The sequence below is a fragment of the Myotis lucifugus genome, unplaced genomic scaffold (genome assembly GCF_000147115.1).
Source record: "Myotis lucifugus unplaced genomic scaffold, Myoluc2.0 scaffold_103, whole genome shotgun sequence".
NCBI lineage: Eukaryota > Metazoa > Chordata > Mammalia > Chiroptera > Vespertilionidae > Myotis > Myotis lucifugus.
Window position 1 is genome coordinate 3,316,322 of NW_005871151.1, and position 17,903 is coordinate 3,334,224.

Below are 17,903 nucleotides of genomic sequence, written 5' to 3' on the forward strand. Positions count from 1 at the left end.
ATATATATATATATATATATATATATATATATATATATATATAGTGCCTTTCTAGAAAATAAAATGATGTCAACAGCTGAACTTCATGTGGCAGCTGCCACTCCAAGGCAGTTAACCTTCATTTCTGATCATATAACGAAAGCTACGGGGCTACTTCCCAAGAAACACCCAGGCGAAATTCGGGGTGAATTTTCGGGGCGTTTAAAATACTCCTGCAGTCCGACTTTGAATTCCAGGTTGAAAGGGCAAGATTCCTTGTACTGGCATGGAGACGATTTGGTTTAACCACCACAGGCAGCTGTGGGACCTCACGAAAGGGGCCTATACTCCCTGGGCCTCAGTGTCCTCTGTAAGCCCGCGAAGATGGAGTATGTCCCCCACAGGTGGGCGCCAGGACCAATCTTCCCTCCACACACGAGCGCTGGAAAGGGCCCAGCGCGGGAGCTGAACGCGAGAGCGAGCACGACCCCCTGTGCAGAGGAGTGAGCATGCGCGAAGTGCCGAGCATCCGCAGAAGCTACGACCCGCTCCGACCCTCCAGTGCTCTCAGGGTACCGCCTCCTGGGGACGCCTCCCGGCCCCTTCCGTTCCGCGCGTGCCCGGCCTTTACCTCTACAGTCGGTATTGGCGCAGCTAGCTGCTCCGGGGTCAGGTTTCCAAATTCTTCCGCAAGCACGTCCATGCTGCTCACGGCGAAGGAAGAAGCCAACAGGAGCCCCACACGCCAGACTCCGCCGGCTGAAGCAAGCTGCTGCACCCGTAGGGAGCGGTGCGCGTGGCCTAAACCGTCCCCGCCGCGCAGGTTGATGGAAGGCGCGACAGAAAGGTTCCGCCCGCTCCCAGCCTGAACCTGAGGTGGCACCCGGATGTGGCTGAGGCGAAGCTGGGAAACTGCGCCCCCTAGTGTCGCTCGGAGGTCTCGCCGGGTAATCCTAAACCCCACAGGACTGGTTCATTGTCAGTTAGTTATCCAGTAATTGAGACCAATAGAGCATATTGGTTGTAATTTTAAAAATAATTCAGAGAAAGGGGCAAACGGATAATTTGCGAAACGTGAGCCACCGAGGCAGGGAACTTACGTAATTTAATCCACAACGACACGTTGTATATTATGGAAAAATAGGGAATTTACCAAATGCCTAGTAGTAGGGGAGGGGATTGGTTAAAAAAATATAATGCGTGCATGTGATAGAATATTAAACAACTATTAAAATGACGATAAAATGAGGAGGTATTAACTCACTTAAGAGTAGAGTACAACAGAACGGTAATTAAGACTGTTAAATTGTAAAAGGTCTGGATATAAGGTCCAGGAATAAATATCAGCACATAGGGAACTTGAGTATGAAAAGGTAACATTTTAAATCAGTAGGGGGAAAATGAGTTATCTAATAAATGATGTTGGAACAGTTGATTAGCCATTTAGAAAAAAAAGTAAATCCTATATAGATGAAATGTTTAAATGTTAACAAAACATGAGAAGAAAATGCAAGTGAATATATTCATAACATTGTGGTGATGCGGGCCTTCGAGGGTGGCAACACAGTCAGAAATTATAAAGGGAAAATATTCATAGATTTGGCAATATAATTCTAATCGTAGTTTCATGATTTCATTAAAAACTTTAAGTTTTCTGAACAGATTTTTAAAAATCACCATGAATAAGAGTTGTGTGTTTTTTTTTAAACAAACACAAGTTGATAAAAGACAAAGGCTTGGTTTCCCTAATTTAAAATGAACTCATGCTCTGGCCAAGTGTCCCAGTTGGTTGGAGCATCATTCCATGCACACCCCGCTCTTAGGGAAGGCAGCTGATGAGGTTTCTCTCTCACATCGATATTCTCTCTGTCTCTCTCTTCCTCTCCCTCTCTCTCCCCCTCCCTTCCTCTCTCCCTTTCCCTCACCCTCTCCCTCTTTCCTCTCTAAAATCAATAAAAACATATCCTTGGGTGAAGATCAAAAAAAAATGAACTCATGCAAATCAATAGGAAAAAAATATCCCACTGGGAAAAAAAAGCCAAACATACCAACAGTTGTTTAATGTGTGAGGAGTTCCCTTTTAGGAAGATGCAAAAGTTCTGGAGATGGGCGATGGCGATGGTTGCACCACCATGTGAATATACTTCCAGTCACTGAACTGTACACTTAACATGGTAAGTTTTATGTATGTTTTACTACAGTAAATTACAAAAATTTGTTAAATATGCATTTGCTATTTTCTCATGAATGTATAGGCCTTACACCAGGCTAATTTCTGAATTAGCGACTTCAAGTAAATTTTAATGCCTGTATCTTCTAAGTATGGGGCCGATTGACATCTGAAAGAATCAGCTTCTGCTCTTGAGGATCTTACATTTCACTTAGAGACAGATGCAGTTTTCTGTCATCCTTGTGAATTCGCAGAGAGCAACCTATGTGGAATCTAGTCTGGAAGGGACTGTAAAGTGATTTTCTTAGTAGCAGAGATGTCAAGGTTGGCTCAGATGTGTTGGCTTTCCCTTGGCTTCCACCATTAGCCCGCCTCACCTGGGGAGCTTGTTAAAACAACCTCGGCTTTCTGACTTGGTAGGTTTGGTCTCTGGCCTACAGATAGGCATTTCTAATCAGTTCCCCAGGTGATCACACTTTGAGAATCACTCTCTAATGTAAGACGTATCAATACCATATCCTCTGTTCACGTCTAGCTCTCCTTCAGGCAGGGGGCTTCTGGAACAGGGGCCGTCTTGTCTGTCTTTGTATTCCCGTGTTCTAACCCACTGTGTGTTGCTTAAGAAATCTGTGTGGAAACAGTAATTTAAAAGAAAAACATGCAGTGAATGATTTAAAAATTCAATACTAAATTTCACATTTTTTTAAATCCTAATTTTTTTTTCTCTTGAAAAGAGGAGGCTGTGGTGGACATGGTCCCAGAGTCCTTCATGGCAATAGTTGGCTGACACTGAGCAGCGTTAGCCCTTAGACCACAGCTACCATAAGCCTTTATGACAGTGGTTCTCAACCTGTGGGTCGCGACCCCTTTGGGGGTCGAACGACCCTTTCACAGGGGTCGCCTAAGACCGTCGGAAAACACATATATAATTACATATTGTTTTTGTGATTAATCACTATGCTTTATGTTCAATTTGTAACAATGAAAATACATCCTGCATATCAGATATTTACATTAGGATTCATAACAGTAGCAAAATTACAGTTATGAAGTAGCAATGAAAATAATTGTATGGTTGGGGTCACCACAACATGAGGAACTGTATTAAAGGGTCGCGGCATTAGGAAGGTTGAGAACCACTGCTTTATGACATCTGGCTGGGTCCCGAGGTATTGGCATTGGCACCCCCAGAGGAAATCCATGACTTCTTTCTGATTTCCTAAGGGAAAAAAAAAACGGAAAAATCAGAAACCAAAAAGCCAGGAACAGTCTCCTGACTTCTGTGTCTTCTGCTGCCACATCCATTTCCTGAGGTATTGGTACAAAATGAGTGGTGGTTTGAATAGAGGGCTGAGCAATTCGGGAAAGGGAAATGCCAAGGGAAAATGGTTGATATCTTGGAATACTCCATCCCTTATGTGTCAAGTGTTTGGGTAGCCAGGTGAGAAAGTGACCAATGACATCAGGGGGAAGAGCAGCAACATTGGTTAAAAGAAAATAAAGGAAAGGGGAAAACAGAGGTGTCCAGGCTGGGCCCTGAGACATTGGAGAGAGCGTCCGTTTCCTGAGTGTTTACTCTTGGCCAGACATTGGAACCCCACCCTGCGTGCACGCTCTGACTTAATGATGGACGCCTGGGGGATAAGTAGGATGATCCCCACTTGACAGGTGAGGACACTAACGCTCATAGGGGTTAAGAAATTTGCCAAGCAGAGTAGGGATTTATAATTATCTGATGTCAGAGCCTGTGCTTTTAGCCATGCTATCACAATACCTCACTGAGAGGAGGTGGTGGGAGACGTTTCAAGCAGAGAAAAGCAGCCTGAGCAATGGCACGGGGGCTTTTGATGACGGAATGCCGCATCCTGGTGATGGAGTGTGGTTCTCCCGTAGAGCTGCCAAGGGCCGTGTTTATGGATGACGCTAGAAAAAATCCTTTGGGACTGAACCATTAGTGGCTTTTATGCCACGTTAAAGTTAGACCTTCTGAGAGGCTGCAACAGGCAGAGACTAGAAACAAAAGAAAAAAATTATCCTCTCTTCAAAAGCTTTGTGCATTCAGGCTGGGAAAATCTGTATGGACTTGATTTCTAGCCGAATAAATTCATAATAGAACTAGAGAAGACCAGAACAATGTTGGATAACGGATAAGGGCTCTTCAGTGTGAAAGGCAAGGGCCGGTGGAGGAGGCGGAGGGCGAGTGGGGGGGCGGTCCTTGAAGTCGGTCTTTTCACAGGCAGCAAGGTGAGGAGGAATACAATCGATCGATCAATCGATCGTTAAGTCTCTACTGCAAGCAGAGAACATTCTGCATTTTGAGTAAGACTGGGTGGTCCAGCTGCCGGCCATACCCACAGGCCTTGCTCCAAAAGCCTTGCTTTGCCTCCTGTGACGTTGTCATCCTGCCCAAAGCATTAGGGCCAGGAATCTGCCAAAGACAGTCCCGTAAGGGAGCTGAGGTTGTTTGTCATGAGGTCCCCTACCCATTGAGGGGCAGTGGGACAGGGGCTGTCCATACTGAATAGTGGCAGGTAGACCCAATCACATTCTCTCTCCTGGGACTTTTTCATGAAGATGAACCAAAAGAGAGAGCAGCCCTGACCGGTTTGGCTGAGTGGATAGAGCCTCGGCCTGTGGACTGAGGGGTCCCAGGTTCGATTCCGGCCAAGGGCATGTACCTTGGTTGCGGGCACATCCCCAGTAGGAGGTGTGCAGGAGGCAGCTGATCGATGTTTCTCTCTCATCAATGTTTCTAACTCTCTATCCCTCTCCCTTCCTCTCTGTAAAAAATCAATAAAATATATTAAAAAACAAAAATAAAAGAGAGGGCAGCAACAGAAAGCAGAAGCAGAGAAGTAACTATCAAGTCAGCATTTGGTAGCAACACGACAATAAGAAGTAAATTTTCTGCCCTAGCTGGTTTGGCTCAGTGGATAGAGCATTGGCCCACAGACTGAAGGGTCCTGGGTTCGATTCTGGTCAAGGGCACATACCTGGGTTGCAGGCTCGATCCGCGGCCCTGGTCAGGGAGTGTGCTAGAGGCAACCAATCGATGGGCCCCTCTCACATTGATATTTCTCTCTGTCTCTCTCCCTCCCACTCTCTCTAAATATCAATGGAAAAATATTCATGTGTGAGGATTAACAACAGCAAAAAAAGAAAAGAAATCTTCCTTTGGTGACCTAAGGAAACCAATGTAGCAAATAGTTAAGAGCATGCATTCCAGGGGTCAACTCTTTGAGTTCAAATATACTTAACGGCTCTGTGACCTTGGATGACTGCCTCAGCCTCTCTGAGTCTCATTTTGCACAAATGGAAAAATGAGAGAGCCTGCCTATTATGCAGATATATAAGACCATTTATATCAAGTGCTTAGGGTAGTCCTTGCCATATGGTAAGTGCTTGGTGGCTGTTATTATTTTATTCTATTCTGAAGGGGAAAAGTTATATTCAGGTTCTCCACCAAGTCTGCCAGTGCAGCTGTTAGGACAGATTCCTGGGTTTCCTTTCTTTTTCTAAAGCCTCCCACCCAATCCCTAGGTCCCTTCCTTTGAAACCTGAAAGAGGCTAACATAGTAAGCTCAGAAATGAAAAGATAAAGCTTCACTTCAAAAACAGAGAACAAGAGGGAACAGGTGGATAATACAAAGCTACTTCTCAAAGGTTCGATTAAATCATGGAGAATAAAGTCACGTTTGATTCATGAAAGGAAGTCAGAACATGTTGGGTTTTGTCACTTATCCTTTGAAGTTGACATCAAGGACAATCACCGCAGCCTCCCACATACCCTTGAGTTTCTCTGCCAATGACAATATTGAGCTTAATGAGCCATGGTTCTGATGAGATACGACAATTTTTGTTCTTGTGTACGTAAGTACTTAATCATCGCATCTCACTAGACTAAAACCTCGTGAAGCTTGAAAGAGATTTAGGACTGATAAATTACAGTTATTATAATGCATTCTGGCTGCATTGTGCTTTAGGATTTGCAGACAGTTGCAAGTACATTATCTCGTTTGATTCTCACCATATCTCTGTGAGGTAGGCAGGCAGTAGGTTAGGCAGGTGTAAGGTAGGCAGCCTCCATCTGGGAGGTTCAGGGAGTTAAAAGACTGGCTGGAGTTCACATAGCTGTTAACTAGCGAAAGTGAATTCCACCTCAGATCTTGTGACTCACAGTCCCATGCTACTTTTACTAAAGGAGTGGAAAATTCTGCATCTTAACATCCTCAGAGGTAGGACAGGCTTAACTCCAGTTTCAAAAAGGGGGTCAAATGAGAAATAAAAACATGTTGCACAAGAGGTGGCGTTCCCCATGCCCGTGGATACTTTACCAATCGGACCCAGAATTCTCTACTGCTTGTCCTGGGGCTGGCTTCAAAATCATCCCAACACAGTGCTCTGGGGAGCTACTGGAAGATCAGAACAGACACACAATTTTAAACTTATTTTCATGAAAAGAAGGTTCATCTTCAAGGAAGCTGGGTGCTTGCCAGTATTCATGTCAGCCTCTTTCTCCTGGGCACATGGTCCTGCCTCCCTTGCAGTTAGATGAGGCCATGGGATTGGGTTCTGGAATGGACCATGCGTGGAAGTGGGCAGTTTTTTTCTTTCCCCATCTACTGAGTGAAGGGAGAAGACTCTGAAGATGTAGGGTTCAGCTGAGTCACAAGGTGGATGGAAGTGGATCTTTGGCTGAATGATTATCCCCAACCCCCAAGCAACATACCCCCTGCTTTGAACTATAACTGGAGAAATAAGGCTATGCTGAGGCCACCATGACTTGGGAGCCTTTGTTCAGCAATAAAGGTTGACCTCTTGTAATTATGCCCTTCCTTGAATCAACGTTTGGTGTCATTCTCAGAGGCAATGCTGGACTAGGCGGTCTCACACATTTCCTACTTTCAAATTTTAAAGACCTTATGACTGTACATTGTAATGGATTTGTTTTCCTCTTTCTGCTCCTCACGATCCCCTTCCAATTTAGGAGAAATCCCTAGTTGGGTGACTTTGTCGGGACCACGGGCGTCTAAGGATCAGCTATTCCCTCATTCCATCCCCTGCAAATCAGAGTCTGGGCACTTGACTTAGATCCTTCCAACTGAATATTGATATCTGGGATGCTAAATCTTAAGCAAGAAGGAAGGACAGTTGAGAATGCAATCTCCGAAGCCACACACCGAATCCAGTCTGGCTGACGTCCTGCCGCTTGCATTGCCTTGGTTCTTACCCATTTCCCAAACCTGATTCCCCAGGTCAAGTAGATTCTGTGAGGTTTACTATCCAGTAAACCCCTTCTCCTCGGCGAGCCAGCGTCTGCTTCTCCTGCCTGTACTCTGTGCTCATGTGTAAGTGCATGGATGCATATGCACACACCCCAGGACTATCCCAGCACCAGCAGCAAGTGTTCTTTGCCAAGGCAGTCTCTCCAAAACAGTCATTTGTTGGTAACCTTCTCCTGGTTCAAAAGATTCAGTGATTCTTTATCTTAGGACAAAACCCACACGTTTTAGTACGACACCCCAGAACCTGTTTGCCTTTCTGGTTTCACTCTTCTTCCGTACGCCGGCCCCTGGGCTCGCCCCATCTCCACACCATTGTATTCACTGTGCACGTGCCTGTTGCGCTTTTCTCATGCTTGGCTCCATGGCAAGTTCCTGCTCTCTCTCATGTTCTAGCTCAAGAATGACCTCCAGGAAATACAGTTTGATGATTTTCCTGCTAGCACTGTGTGTAGCTGTTTCATAGCTTTTGTTACACTTTATTGTAATTATTCACAATTTCATCCTTCCTAGTAATAAGCTTTTTTAACTTTTAAAATATTTTAAAGATTTCAAAGAGGGAGAGGGACAGATAGAAACGACGATGAGGAGAATCACTGCCTCCTGCACGCCCCCTGCTGGGGAGAGAGCCCAGCATGTGCCCGGACTGGGAATCGAACCATGACCTCCTGGTTAATGGGTCGATGCTCAACCACTGACCCACACCGGCTGGGCAGTAATAAACTCCTTGAGGACAGTGTCTGTCTAGTCATCTATCACTACACCTCGGATACTTCTTGGCGCATAGAAAATGCTCATAGGTGTTTGTTGACTGACTGACTGACTGAATATGATCTGGTGTCTGTAAGGGTCCGAGGATCAGCAGAAGGATCTCTAGAACAAATACAAAAAAGACTGTACAGTGTTCTAGCCCTGAGCTCCCCAAAGTTGGTTTAGAAGACAAACAGACACTAGCTATGTTGAAATAATGTTTAATGTTTAAAATTTAACAGTGCACACAATACATGTCTTAGCAGAAGAATGAAAATGTATGTATGGTGTTTAATAAAATTGACATTACAAAACAAGACCATGGTAAGAAAACCTTAAAAGCAGAAGTAAACATTTAGGTAAAAAACCAAATAAACAACATGCTAAGAGATATGATACAAAAATCCTAATAAATGTAGTTGCCTAAATCCAGACTTGAGACATTGAGATTTACTTTGCCACTTAAAAAAAAAAAAAGCAAAAAAAAGCAGAATGCCCTTCATTTAAAATACATTTTTAAAAAATGTTTGCACATTGTTTTCCTGCTGGCAATCGCAGTATAATCAAGTATATAAGAACACCAGCTGGATTCCAACCCGATAATTAAAAAGTGCACCTGGTCTTTCTGATAAGTATACAGTTCACCTCAGCAATAACAACAACAAAAATCACACAATACATTCCGTTGCTATATTAGACCTCCGCTGCTGCCCATGCCCCAAAGTGAACACAGTTGAAACGACTTCAATTTAAGAGAAAATGAAAACGAAATCTTCAGCACCGTATGGTTTCTAAGCATAGAAAAGCGCGGGCAGAATGGAAGTACAGGAAGAGGGCGTGGTGAGACCAGTGACGTGCTCTTCGGCAGGTTTCCACTTACAAACCCCGGCCGAAATGGACAGCCTGGCTGATTTCTGTATTGGTCATTGTGAGAGAAAAAACTGACTTTCAAAATTTCCTCAGATTTTGGCAGATCCCTCCAAAATGTGAAGATTGGAGATAATTTATTCACACAATCATTTCCTAGAACTTTGTCAAATAAAGGAGCAGCACCATCCTGGTGGAGGCCGTGGTGAGGCAAAAGGGGTGAGGAAGAAAAAACTTTCAACGTCATACCCGCTCTTCCCCAGCAAGCTACTGAGTCCTTAGGGGGAAAAAAAACCAAAAATGTATTTTAGCAAATAAAGCACTTTTCTCGCCTGAGTCCGCCCAAACTGAAATGTTTCCCTGAACACTTCAAAAAAGTATGCACTTCCAGGACAAGCAGCTTTCTCTAATGACAACCAGTGCCGACTTGGCCAAATGGTTTCATGCTCAAGAATGTCAAATGATAACGATGCTTAGAAGAGCACCTAGGTCATAGCAGGGTATGTATCTAATCAGCACACAAGGCATTTGCTAGGGAGCGATGTGGTTAAAAAATCCAAAGTTCAGCTACTTCTCCTTCATGAGAATGGGAATCTCCTGGCATCGCTTTTTATTGTTAAACTTCCCTTCTTCTTACAGGTAAACCAAATCAAACCATTCCTGCCTTATGTAAAAATATTAAAATCTTATACAAACCTTACCAATGGCCTGAGAAATGCAAAGACATTCACTAAGAGATTTGTGCAAAAATCATTTCTCTCAGAGAGCAGGATAAATTGCAAGAACAAACCAACCTCCAGAATAAATTCTTAGAAGGGATTGGCTTCTAATTTCACTAAGTGAACAATGGAGGTTTTATCTAAAATTTGCATATAGCTTTAAAATATATTTAATAAATTTAAATTCTACACAAATACTGACAGTTGGTATTATAAAATGTGAACTGGCACATTTGAGGAATTTTAGGACTTACTATGTAAGTTTCTATTACACATTAATAAAATTTCCTTGTACATGTCTTTTTTGATTTATTTTTTTTCATTGTACATTTCAAATACAATTATGCTTACATCATGTATTCAGAACATCAATCCCCTTGGTTATTATCACACCTTTCAACCCTTTAAGTTGTACCAATATTAAAAATCATTAGGTTTGATAGCGACAAGTGAGGCAATACAACTCCTTAAGGGTTGAATGAATCAGCCAGATATAAATGTTTAAGAAAACACAAGTATTATGTGGGTAATATAATTAATTACAAATTGCTTTCTGATCATGAGAAACATCTCTTTTGAACTTGAAAATGATGCACGAGTAGAGTGTATATGATGTGCGTGTCTCCTGCAATCCTAACGTTACTGGGTTACACAGGTTCGGGCTAACACTGCACCACCAACAGGACTGAGAATGTGCCGCATCTGTAATGCCTCTGATGGAAACAGACTCCATACTGAAGTATGGATTTCCAATCTCTTGTCCAACGTCAGTTCCTCTTTAGTTAGCAGAAGATGAAGCATCTGTCTTCCCTGTGGCTTCCTCACCAAAGAGCAGCTTTCGAAGTATATTTGCATAAAATGGTCCATACACTTGTTTGTTGAGATTCACGATGTTAGCATATTGACAGCCTAGCACTTCCAGCTCCTGCTGAATGACAGCAAGACCTCCGGGCATGGGAGGCAGGCATTTTTGAGGGCTTGGAAGACCAAGTAGGCTCTTCAAGTATAGCTGGATTCGTTTATCTGTGAGAAAAGAAGATTATCTTTATCTGTCCCATTACTAAAGCACGTAATTTTTAAAACATGAGAATAGTAATTATGGTAGGTGGGTTATAACATTATTCCCAATTCTTTACCCTGCCTATATCCATGCCCTTTACAAGGTAGCTTTGCAGCTCTTCCCATTACAGGTTGGAGTCTGTTTCCCTCGGTCTTGAATTGTGGCTGGCCTTATGACTTCCTTTGGCTAATACAGAGCACAGCGTAAGTGCTGGTATGTTAGTTCCATGCAGAGGCCTGAAGAGGCCAGGTTCGCATCTGCTTTCTCTACCTACCATGTGAACAAGCCTGGGCCTGACGAAAGACTGCAGCTCTTCTATCTGAGGCCGTCCTAGATCAACCTGGAGCCAACTAACTCTCAAACACTTGAGAGAGCCCAGCCAACATCAGCAGGGCTACCTTTCCAAGCCACAGCTGACCATATATGCATGTGTGGGTCCAGCAAGACCAAAAGAACTACCCTGTTGACCCAAAGACTGGTGAGCAATACTAAATATTTTTTTGTTTAAGTTATGGAGTCTGAGGGTGACTTGTTATGGGGCAATAGCTAACTGATTAAAATGCAGAGCACTTTGGGGGTAAGGCAGGGAATCTTTTACAAAAACTCAATATTTAATGCTTATCATTTTAGTTATGTACACTAAAACAGACTTTGTAAACTGGCACTGCCAGTTTGGTCCACATAGTGCTTTTAAAAAATAAACCACTAAAGGTCAGGGGAATTCAAATAGAAATCTAAATTTCTGGTTCCTCTTGAAAAAATCTAGAGATCTGGTTAACTTAGGGGCCCAAATTACCACATGGCAAATTACCACACATCCAGGTTTTCCCAGGACAGTTGAAGTTTACACCTGTTGTCTTGGCATAATTAAAAAGAGCACTCTCAAAAGTGTCCTGGTTTCGACAAAAAAATCACATGTTCACCCAACATATGGCCAACAATCTGAAGGCACTGAAGAAGTGCCACCCCAACTGGCACTCCAATTTGCCATCTTCTTCGCCCTTTGCACCCCACTGCTTCAACGATCCACATTTGAGACTATTTCACAAAAGCAAGCAAATGCATGAATAAATCGGGCTGTATAAGTATTGGAAAAATTGCACTGGACAGACCAGACCTGCTATGTCTCATGCTGCTCCCAGCCCTTTCTCTGGCCTTGGAAACAGAAATCTCAGAAAGAAGGTGAACTAAGGAGAATAAACTCCATCAAATGCAGACAACTATGGCATTAATGAAATTCGTATCTCCAAATGCTTCTCCCAAAAGTCACACATTCTAGCCAGATCTGTCCTAGAACTCAAAATTCCCAATATCCCATGTCCATGTCATAGCCAGAATTGCTTCCTCTTACTAGAATGTTCTTCCATCTCACCTCATCTCTGCCCCAAGTCAAAAGCAACCTTCAATGCCAAGCCTAAAGTTATCTCATTCTGTGGCTTTCCCTAACACCTGTCAGACTATCACACCATATTATTGTTTTCTGTTATATGTGTCTCTCCCTGCTTAGGTGAGCTCTCTGAGGGCGAGGGCTACTCTTTTTTATCTTTATATCCCTGGTCTGGCATGTGGCAGGCAGGTCACAAATGCTGACTGAATTGAAGTAAGAATGGAATGAAAAAGGTCTATAAAGATCAATGCCAAATTGAAGACAAGGGGACCCAGGGAGGAATGGGGGCTGGAAAAGGCAGTCACAGGTAACTTGGGCCTTCCCCATAATTTGTCAACAAGAAGAAATTACTCATGTATGCACAACCCGTACAATTGAAAATTATTTTTTTTAAATGCAGATGGCTACAAGCATGCAAATAATCTACACAGTAGGTAAGCTACAAATAGTATGTACCTGGTTTGGGTATGCGTTTTTTAAACATTAGCTTGAAAGAAAGCTTTTCTAATTATCTTTTTAAAAGTCTAAGAACACAGTAGGAGTTGTAATTGCCTCGTAAATAAACAGCACACCAACTAGGAACAGAAGCAGCAGACCACGGTGGGTTCTGTGCACAGGGGAGGAGAACCATGGCTAATGCTGGTCAAGCCCTTTTATGTCCTCTAAGTGCTTCGTTTCTCCTAACTCCTCTGTGGGCAGGACATTAAGAATCAATCGTGTACCAAAGATCCCGTTCCACTGGCTGCCTGACTCTCCAGAGCCCAGGTCTATTGTCATCACAGATATGGTCCAAACAGTTTCCCATAAGATTGCTTCAAGGATAAAACTCTTCAAAACTGTTATTTATGCTGAGAAGTGGTTCTGTCTCCTCTGTGGACGAGTCAGTTTTTAGGTCAAGACTAAAATGACAGAAGCATTTGTCCAGTTAGGAGCAGCCAAACCGAGTCCCTGCCAAAGGCGTGCTCTTGGCTTCTAGAGTCACAAGAGAGCCGCTCAAGTGAGTCACTCAAGTTGCTAGGCAACAATACTTTGAATGAGGTTTAAAAAAAATGCTTAAATTTTTAAAAGAACAGGAAAGTTGGACTGGGGAGAGAGGGGTGGAAAAAAGTTGCTTTACCAGCTCCCCCCTCTCTTATGGCATTGCAAGTACCTCCCTTATCTAAAGCAAGGGCGCAGAGGACACTTGGATGCTCCGGCCACCGTCAACAAGCAGCAGGGCTTCGGCTCCAACCAGAGCAGTAAAGAACATGAGCTCGAGTCAGACAGGCTCAGTAAGACTCCCTACCCTGCAACCGGCTAGTTTTGTGACCTTGGGGGAGAGTCGCTTAACCACTAAGTCTCCGCTGCCTTCGCCCCCTCCACAAATATTAACTAAGTGTCATCTATGGGCCCAGTGTGGTACAAGGATACAGCAGTGCACAAACATGCACCCCGTCCCGAGGCCTGCACACCTGTGGGGGACACGCGACATGTGGCAGAGACTGCAGTGTCTGCCTCTCTTCCTCTGAGGAACACCATCTCCCAGGGATCAGCTCTTCAGCTAGAGATAACGGGCTGTGCGGACAGACATGTCACCAGTGAAGGTTATGCAGCAGAGGGCTCAGCCACAGGCCGCTGTGGTCATGCTGAGCCTGTTACTGTGATCAACTGCCCCCTCCAGCAGCCTGCAGTGTTGCACGCCAGACTGCTCTTTTCTCGGGGAGGGCTGAGGCCTCGAGCTTTTAAGTGGCCTGTGTGGCCTAGATCCCGAGCATTCCGTGTCTCCAGAGATAAGGATGAGAGAAACTATTTGAGAGCCTCAAATAAGTAATAACAAGTATTTGTATTCTTAGGGAAGTCAATGTTGTATTTCAAAAACTTGCAGGTTCGTCCCAGAATGTTACTGTGTTCTATTCTACACTCCCTTCTTCCTTCTAGTCTTTATTTCTCACTCTCGATAGAAGACACTTGCTTTGTGCCCCACATCACCTGCTCCCTCTTCTTTTGACCACAGCACCCGATTTTGTTTGGGGGAAACCATCTGTCCCCTATTCTCAGACCAGGTGTTATAGCTAAAGTGACTCACCCTGGCTCCATGGTGAACACATGCCTTGGACCCTAAGTTCCTTCCCCTCTGGCTACCAAGACTGATTCAAGAATGGAACATGACCCACAGTCCGGCCAACTGGAGCCAATGAGCTACCAGGGAAGCCAACTCCTTGTTTTAAACAGGGGAAGAGCCCTGGCTGGTGTTGCTCAGTAGTTAGAGTGTCAGCCCATGCACCAAAAGGTGGCGGGTTCGATTCCCAGTCAAGGCAACAATACTTTGAATGAGGTTTAAAAAAATGCTTAAATTTTTAAAAGAACAGGAAAGTTGGACTGGGGAGAGAGGGGTGGAAAAAACAGGGTTGCAGGTTCCATACCAGGCCCCAGTTGGGGTGTGGGTGGAAGGCAACCAATTGATGTGTCTCTCTCCCATCGATGTTTCTCTCTCTCTCCATCTCTTCCCTCCCTCCCCAACCTCCATCTTCCACTTTCTCTAAAAAGCAATGGCAAAAATATCCTCTGGTGAGGATTAACAAAAATAAATAGATAAAATAAAAATAAACACGGGAAGATGTAGGCTTGAGCTGAAGCTGTCTCACTGTGTGGGAAGAGATGACCTGTGAGGCAGCCAGCCCAGAGGAAGGCAGTGCCGAGGGCTGGAAGTGGGGAAACTAGTGCTGGGGACACAGTTTGAGCTCTGGTTGTACCTGCAGCCAGCCCTACTTCTCATCGTTTCAGTTACATGAGAAAATACATTCTCTTTTTGCTTAAGCTAGTTTAGATTCTCAGTCACGAGCAACAGAAATGTCCTAATGATACATCCTCCATTTTCCCAACTTACCAACACAGCTTGACACCCAGATATTCACGTTCTTAGCAAGCAAGTACAACAAAAGCCCACCCATATGCCCCCCAGTTCCATAGCGTTCTCATTCTTTGTCTCCTTATGTCTGACCAGGAAAGGGGTTTTGGTTGGCCGAGGCTAGCTCACCCACAACTGATGTCTACTTTCTGTGAACATACTGTCAGTTGGTTTGGACTGTCACGTGGATCTAGAATCTAGATTTTATCATTACTTGGCAGCATTTTGTTATTTTCCTCATAAAAATCTACTGTCTGGATAGTAAGATAGAAGGCCCTGAAACATCTCTCACTCCACTACATATACACACAGAAGAAGCAGCAAGTCCCAAACCTTTTAAAATATTAATACTAGCTTCATATTTTCAATATTTATTCTCCAAAAGGAGGAGGTAGATTGTTTAAAACTAAATGTTGACAGACAGTTAACATTAGTCAAAACCAGCAAGTTAAAGCAAATTGGAATTGAAGAAGAAAATGATAAAAATATGAGGACGCACCAATCAAAGACCGGATAGGATTGTCTTCCTTTTCAATGCTTGAAAATTGACCTACAAGATTAGCTTGAACCTCCGCATTTAAAGTGGGTAAGCCTCTCTCCACCAGGGTCTTGTTAACCTCAGCACATGTCTGAACACCAACAGAATTCAGGACTTCCTTCAAGTTAAAGGTCCTACAAAACAGAAAACAAAATCCCATCAGAGACAGTTTTTGTCCCCCAGTTTATTGTTGTTGTTTTTTTAAATATACCAAAATGCCCGGCCGGCGTCACTCAGTGGTTGAGCGTCGACCTACGAACCAGAAGGCCACAGTTAGATTCCCCATCAGGGCACAAGCCTGGGTTGCGGGCAAGATCCCCCATGTGGGGCATGCAGGAGGCAGCTGATCAATAATTCTCTCTCATTATTGTTGTTTCTATCTCTCCCTCTTCCTTCCTCTCTGAAATCAATAAAAAATAAAATATACCAACTTATTTCAAACATTTACCCATTTTTTTCTTATATAAAACAACAGTTACCTCTATTAGAGTTAATTAAAAAAATAGTAACTCTTCCCAATCACCACCACTTTGTAGTTAAGGTTTTTACATGCTTAAAACCACTTAATTCTATACATAGTGTTTATATAGGAAAGCACAGGCAGAAAAATGTGGTCCCTGAAAATAAGTCTGCAATCCCATTTTCATGCAGAGCTATTAGAAAAGGAAAGAAAATACCAATTCTTAAAATAAACCTTTGGTCTGAGTGGATTTCATTCATAGATTTTTTTTTTAGCTTGGAAAATGAGGTAAAATCAATTCCTTTATCTATGCCTGAGCTGTAAACCTATAACACCAATCAAAACAAGAAATGAAGAGATTTAGTGGTCAATTCCATAAAAGGCAAATTACCTAAAACTCTTATCATGACCCAAGATAAGAAGCTCCTTCTCATTGCTACTTTCAAGCAACTGACCAATAATGCAAATATATAGAGGTCAGAAAATTGTACTGATCAATAATGCAAATATATAGAGTTCAGAAAAGTAATTAGCAGTTGGTTATTTAATAGGTAAGGAAAAAGGTAATTAGAAAGTGCATTTGTTGAGTCTACACTATTGGGGAATAATGACTGAAAACTGCATCTCACTATCCAGAAAGGGTCTTTAAAATAATCTTGTTCAAAATAGAAATTAAAGGATGAGAGGCCCAATGATAGGAGGCAATGTAATGTGGTTATAGTATAAGCTGTGGTGTCACACAGACCTGGGTTCAAATCCTGACGCTAACACTAAACTTGCTATGAGATTATATTAGCTCTTGGCAGATTGTTAGGCACATAGTAAATGGTTCATAAGAAAAAAAAAAAAGACTGTTTATCATTATTGCCATCATTAACAATAATAAGAGCCTGGCCAGTGTGGTTGAGTGTTGACCCATGAACCAGGTCACAGTTCGAATTCCAGTCAGGGCACATGTCCAGGGTGCAGGCTTGATCCCCAGTAGGGGGTGTGCAGGAAGCAGCCTATCAATGATTCTCTCATCATTGCTGTTTCTATCTCTCTTTCCTTCTCCCTTCCACACCCCAAAGTTCAATTATTTATGGCAAAATTTTTACCTTCTGACTTTTACCTAACTCCCTCCTGCTTTTAATCATGAGTTCTTAGGCTAAAGGAAAAAATAATTTTAGCATAAGCCATGACTTCCTATTCACAATAAAGAAGGCAAAATTCTTGCTAGTTTTCAAAATGCATCATCTAACTAAATATAAATGACGTCTGGGTCTACTGACTATTGAAATCATCTGCTTTTTTTAAATATTATGGATGTAAATACCCATTCATAATGAGGATAATTGAGAACTGACTGCAATCATTTCCTAATACAGGTTGGGGGGAATTAAACAAAATAATAAAACAAACAGATAGGCAGAACTATAAAGAGAATGATTTAACAACTAAATAGTTATTAAGAGCTAACTTTTAGGAGGGGAGAAAATGGCGGAGGCTTAGACGGATGTTTCACATGAATCACCTTGAGTTCTCACAATTCTAAGACAGACACAAATATTATTCCCTTTTTGAAAAAAGGGAAATGAGGCTCAGGGTGATTCAGGGACTTGTTCAAGGGTATGTACATAAGTCAATCGCAGAACTAGGCTTTCAAAATCTAGATTCAGATAAAAAAAAAAAACCTGTCCTCTTAGTAGTTTTATATTAATACTTAAGTAGCATTGGGGGTTCAGTAAAGGTTTAAAATGTTTCTGGACAATAATGATTACCCAGTGTGGGGAAAGGCTAAGGTAAGAACAACTGCAAAAACAGA

General features: G+C 42.9%; 2 protein-coding genes across 8 annotated transcripts in view; both read right to left on the reverse strand.

Annotated features, from left to right (window-relative positions):
• POLR3B (RNA polymerase III subunit B) overlaps positions 1-807 on the reverse strand; it is a 103,187-nt gene extending 102,380 nt beyond the window's left edge. Inside the window, 1 exon segment of the mRNA XM_006092734.3 lies at positions 611-807. Within this exon segment, the coding sequence (XP_006092796.1) occupies positions 611-682 (72 nt within the window). The 5' untranslated portion in view covers positions 683-807.
• A 7,579-nt stretch (positions 808-8,386) lies between these two features.
• TCP11L2 (t-complex 11 like 2) overlaps positions 8,387-17,903 on the reverse strand; it is a 47,219-nt gene continuing 37,702 nt past the window's right edge. For 4 of the 7 annotated variants that reach the window (XM_006092735.3, XM_023757246.1, XM_023757247.1 and 1 more), the window contains 2 exons: positions 15,601-15,773; positions 10,546-10,790 (listed from right to left, as the gene is read on the reverse strand). In XM_006092735.3, coding sequence (XP_006092797.1) covers positions 10,546-10,790; positions 15,601-15,773 — 418 coding nt within the window. Of the gene's footprint in view, positions 10,791-15,600; positions 15,774-17,903 lie in introns of all 7 variants that reach the window. The other 3 variants (XM_006092736.3, XM_023757249.1, XM_014459161.2) reach the window with 1 other exon arrangement.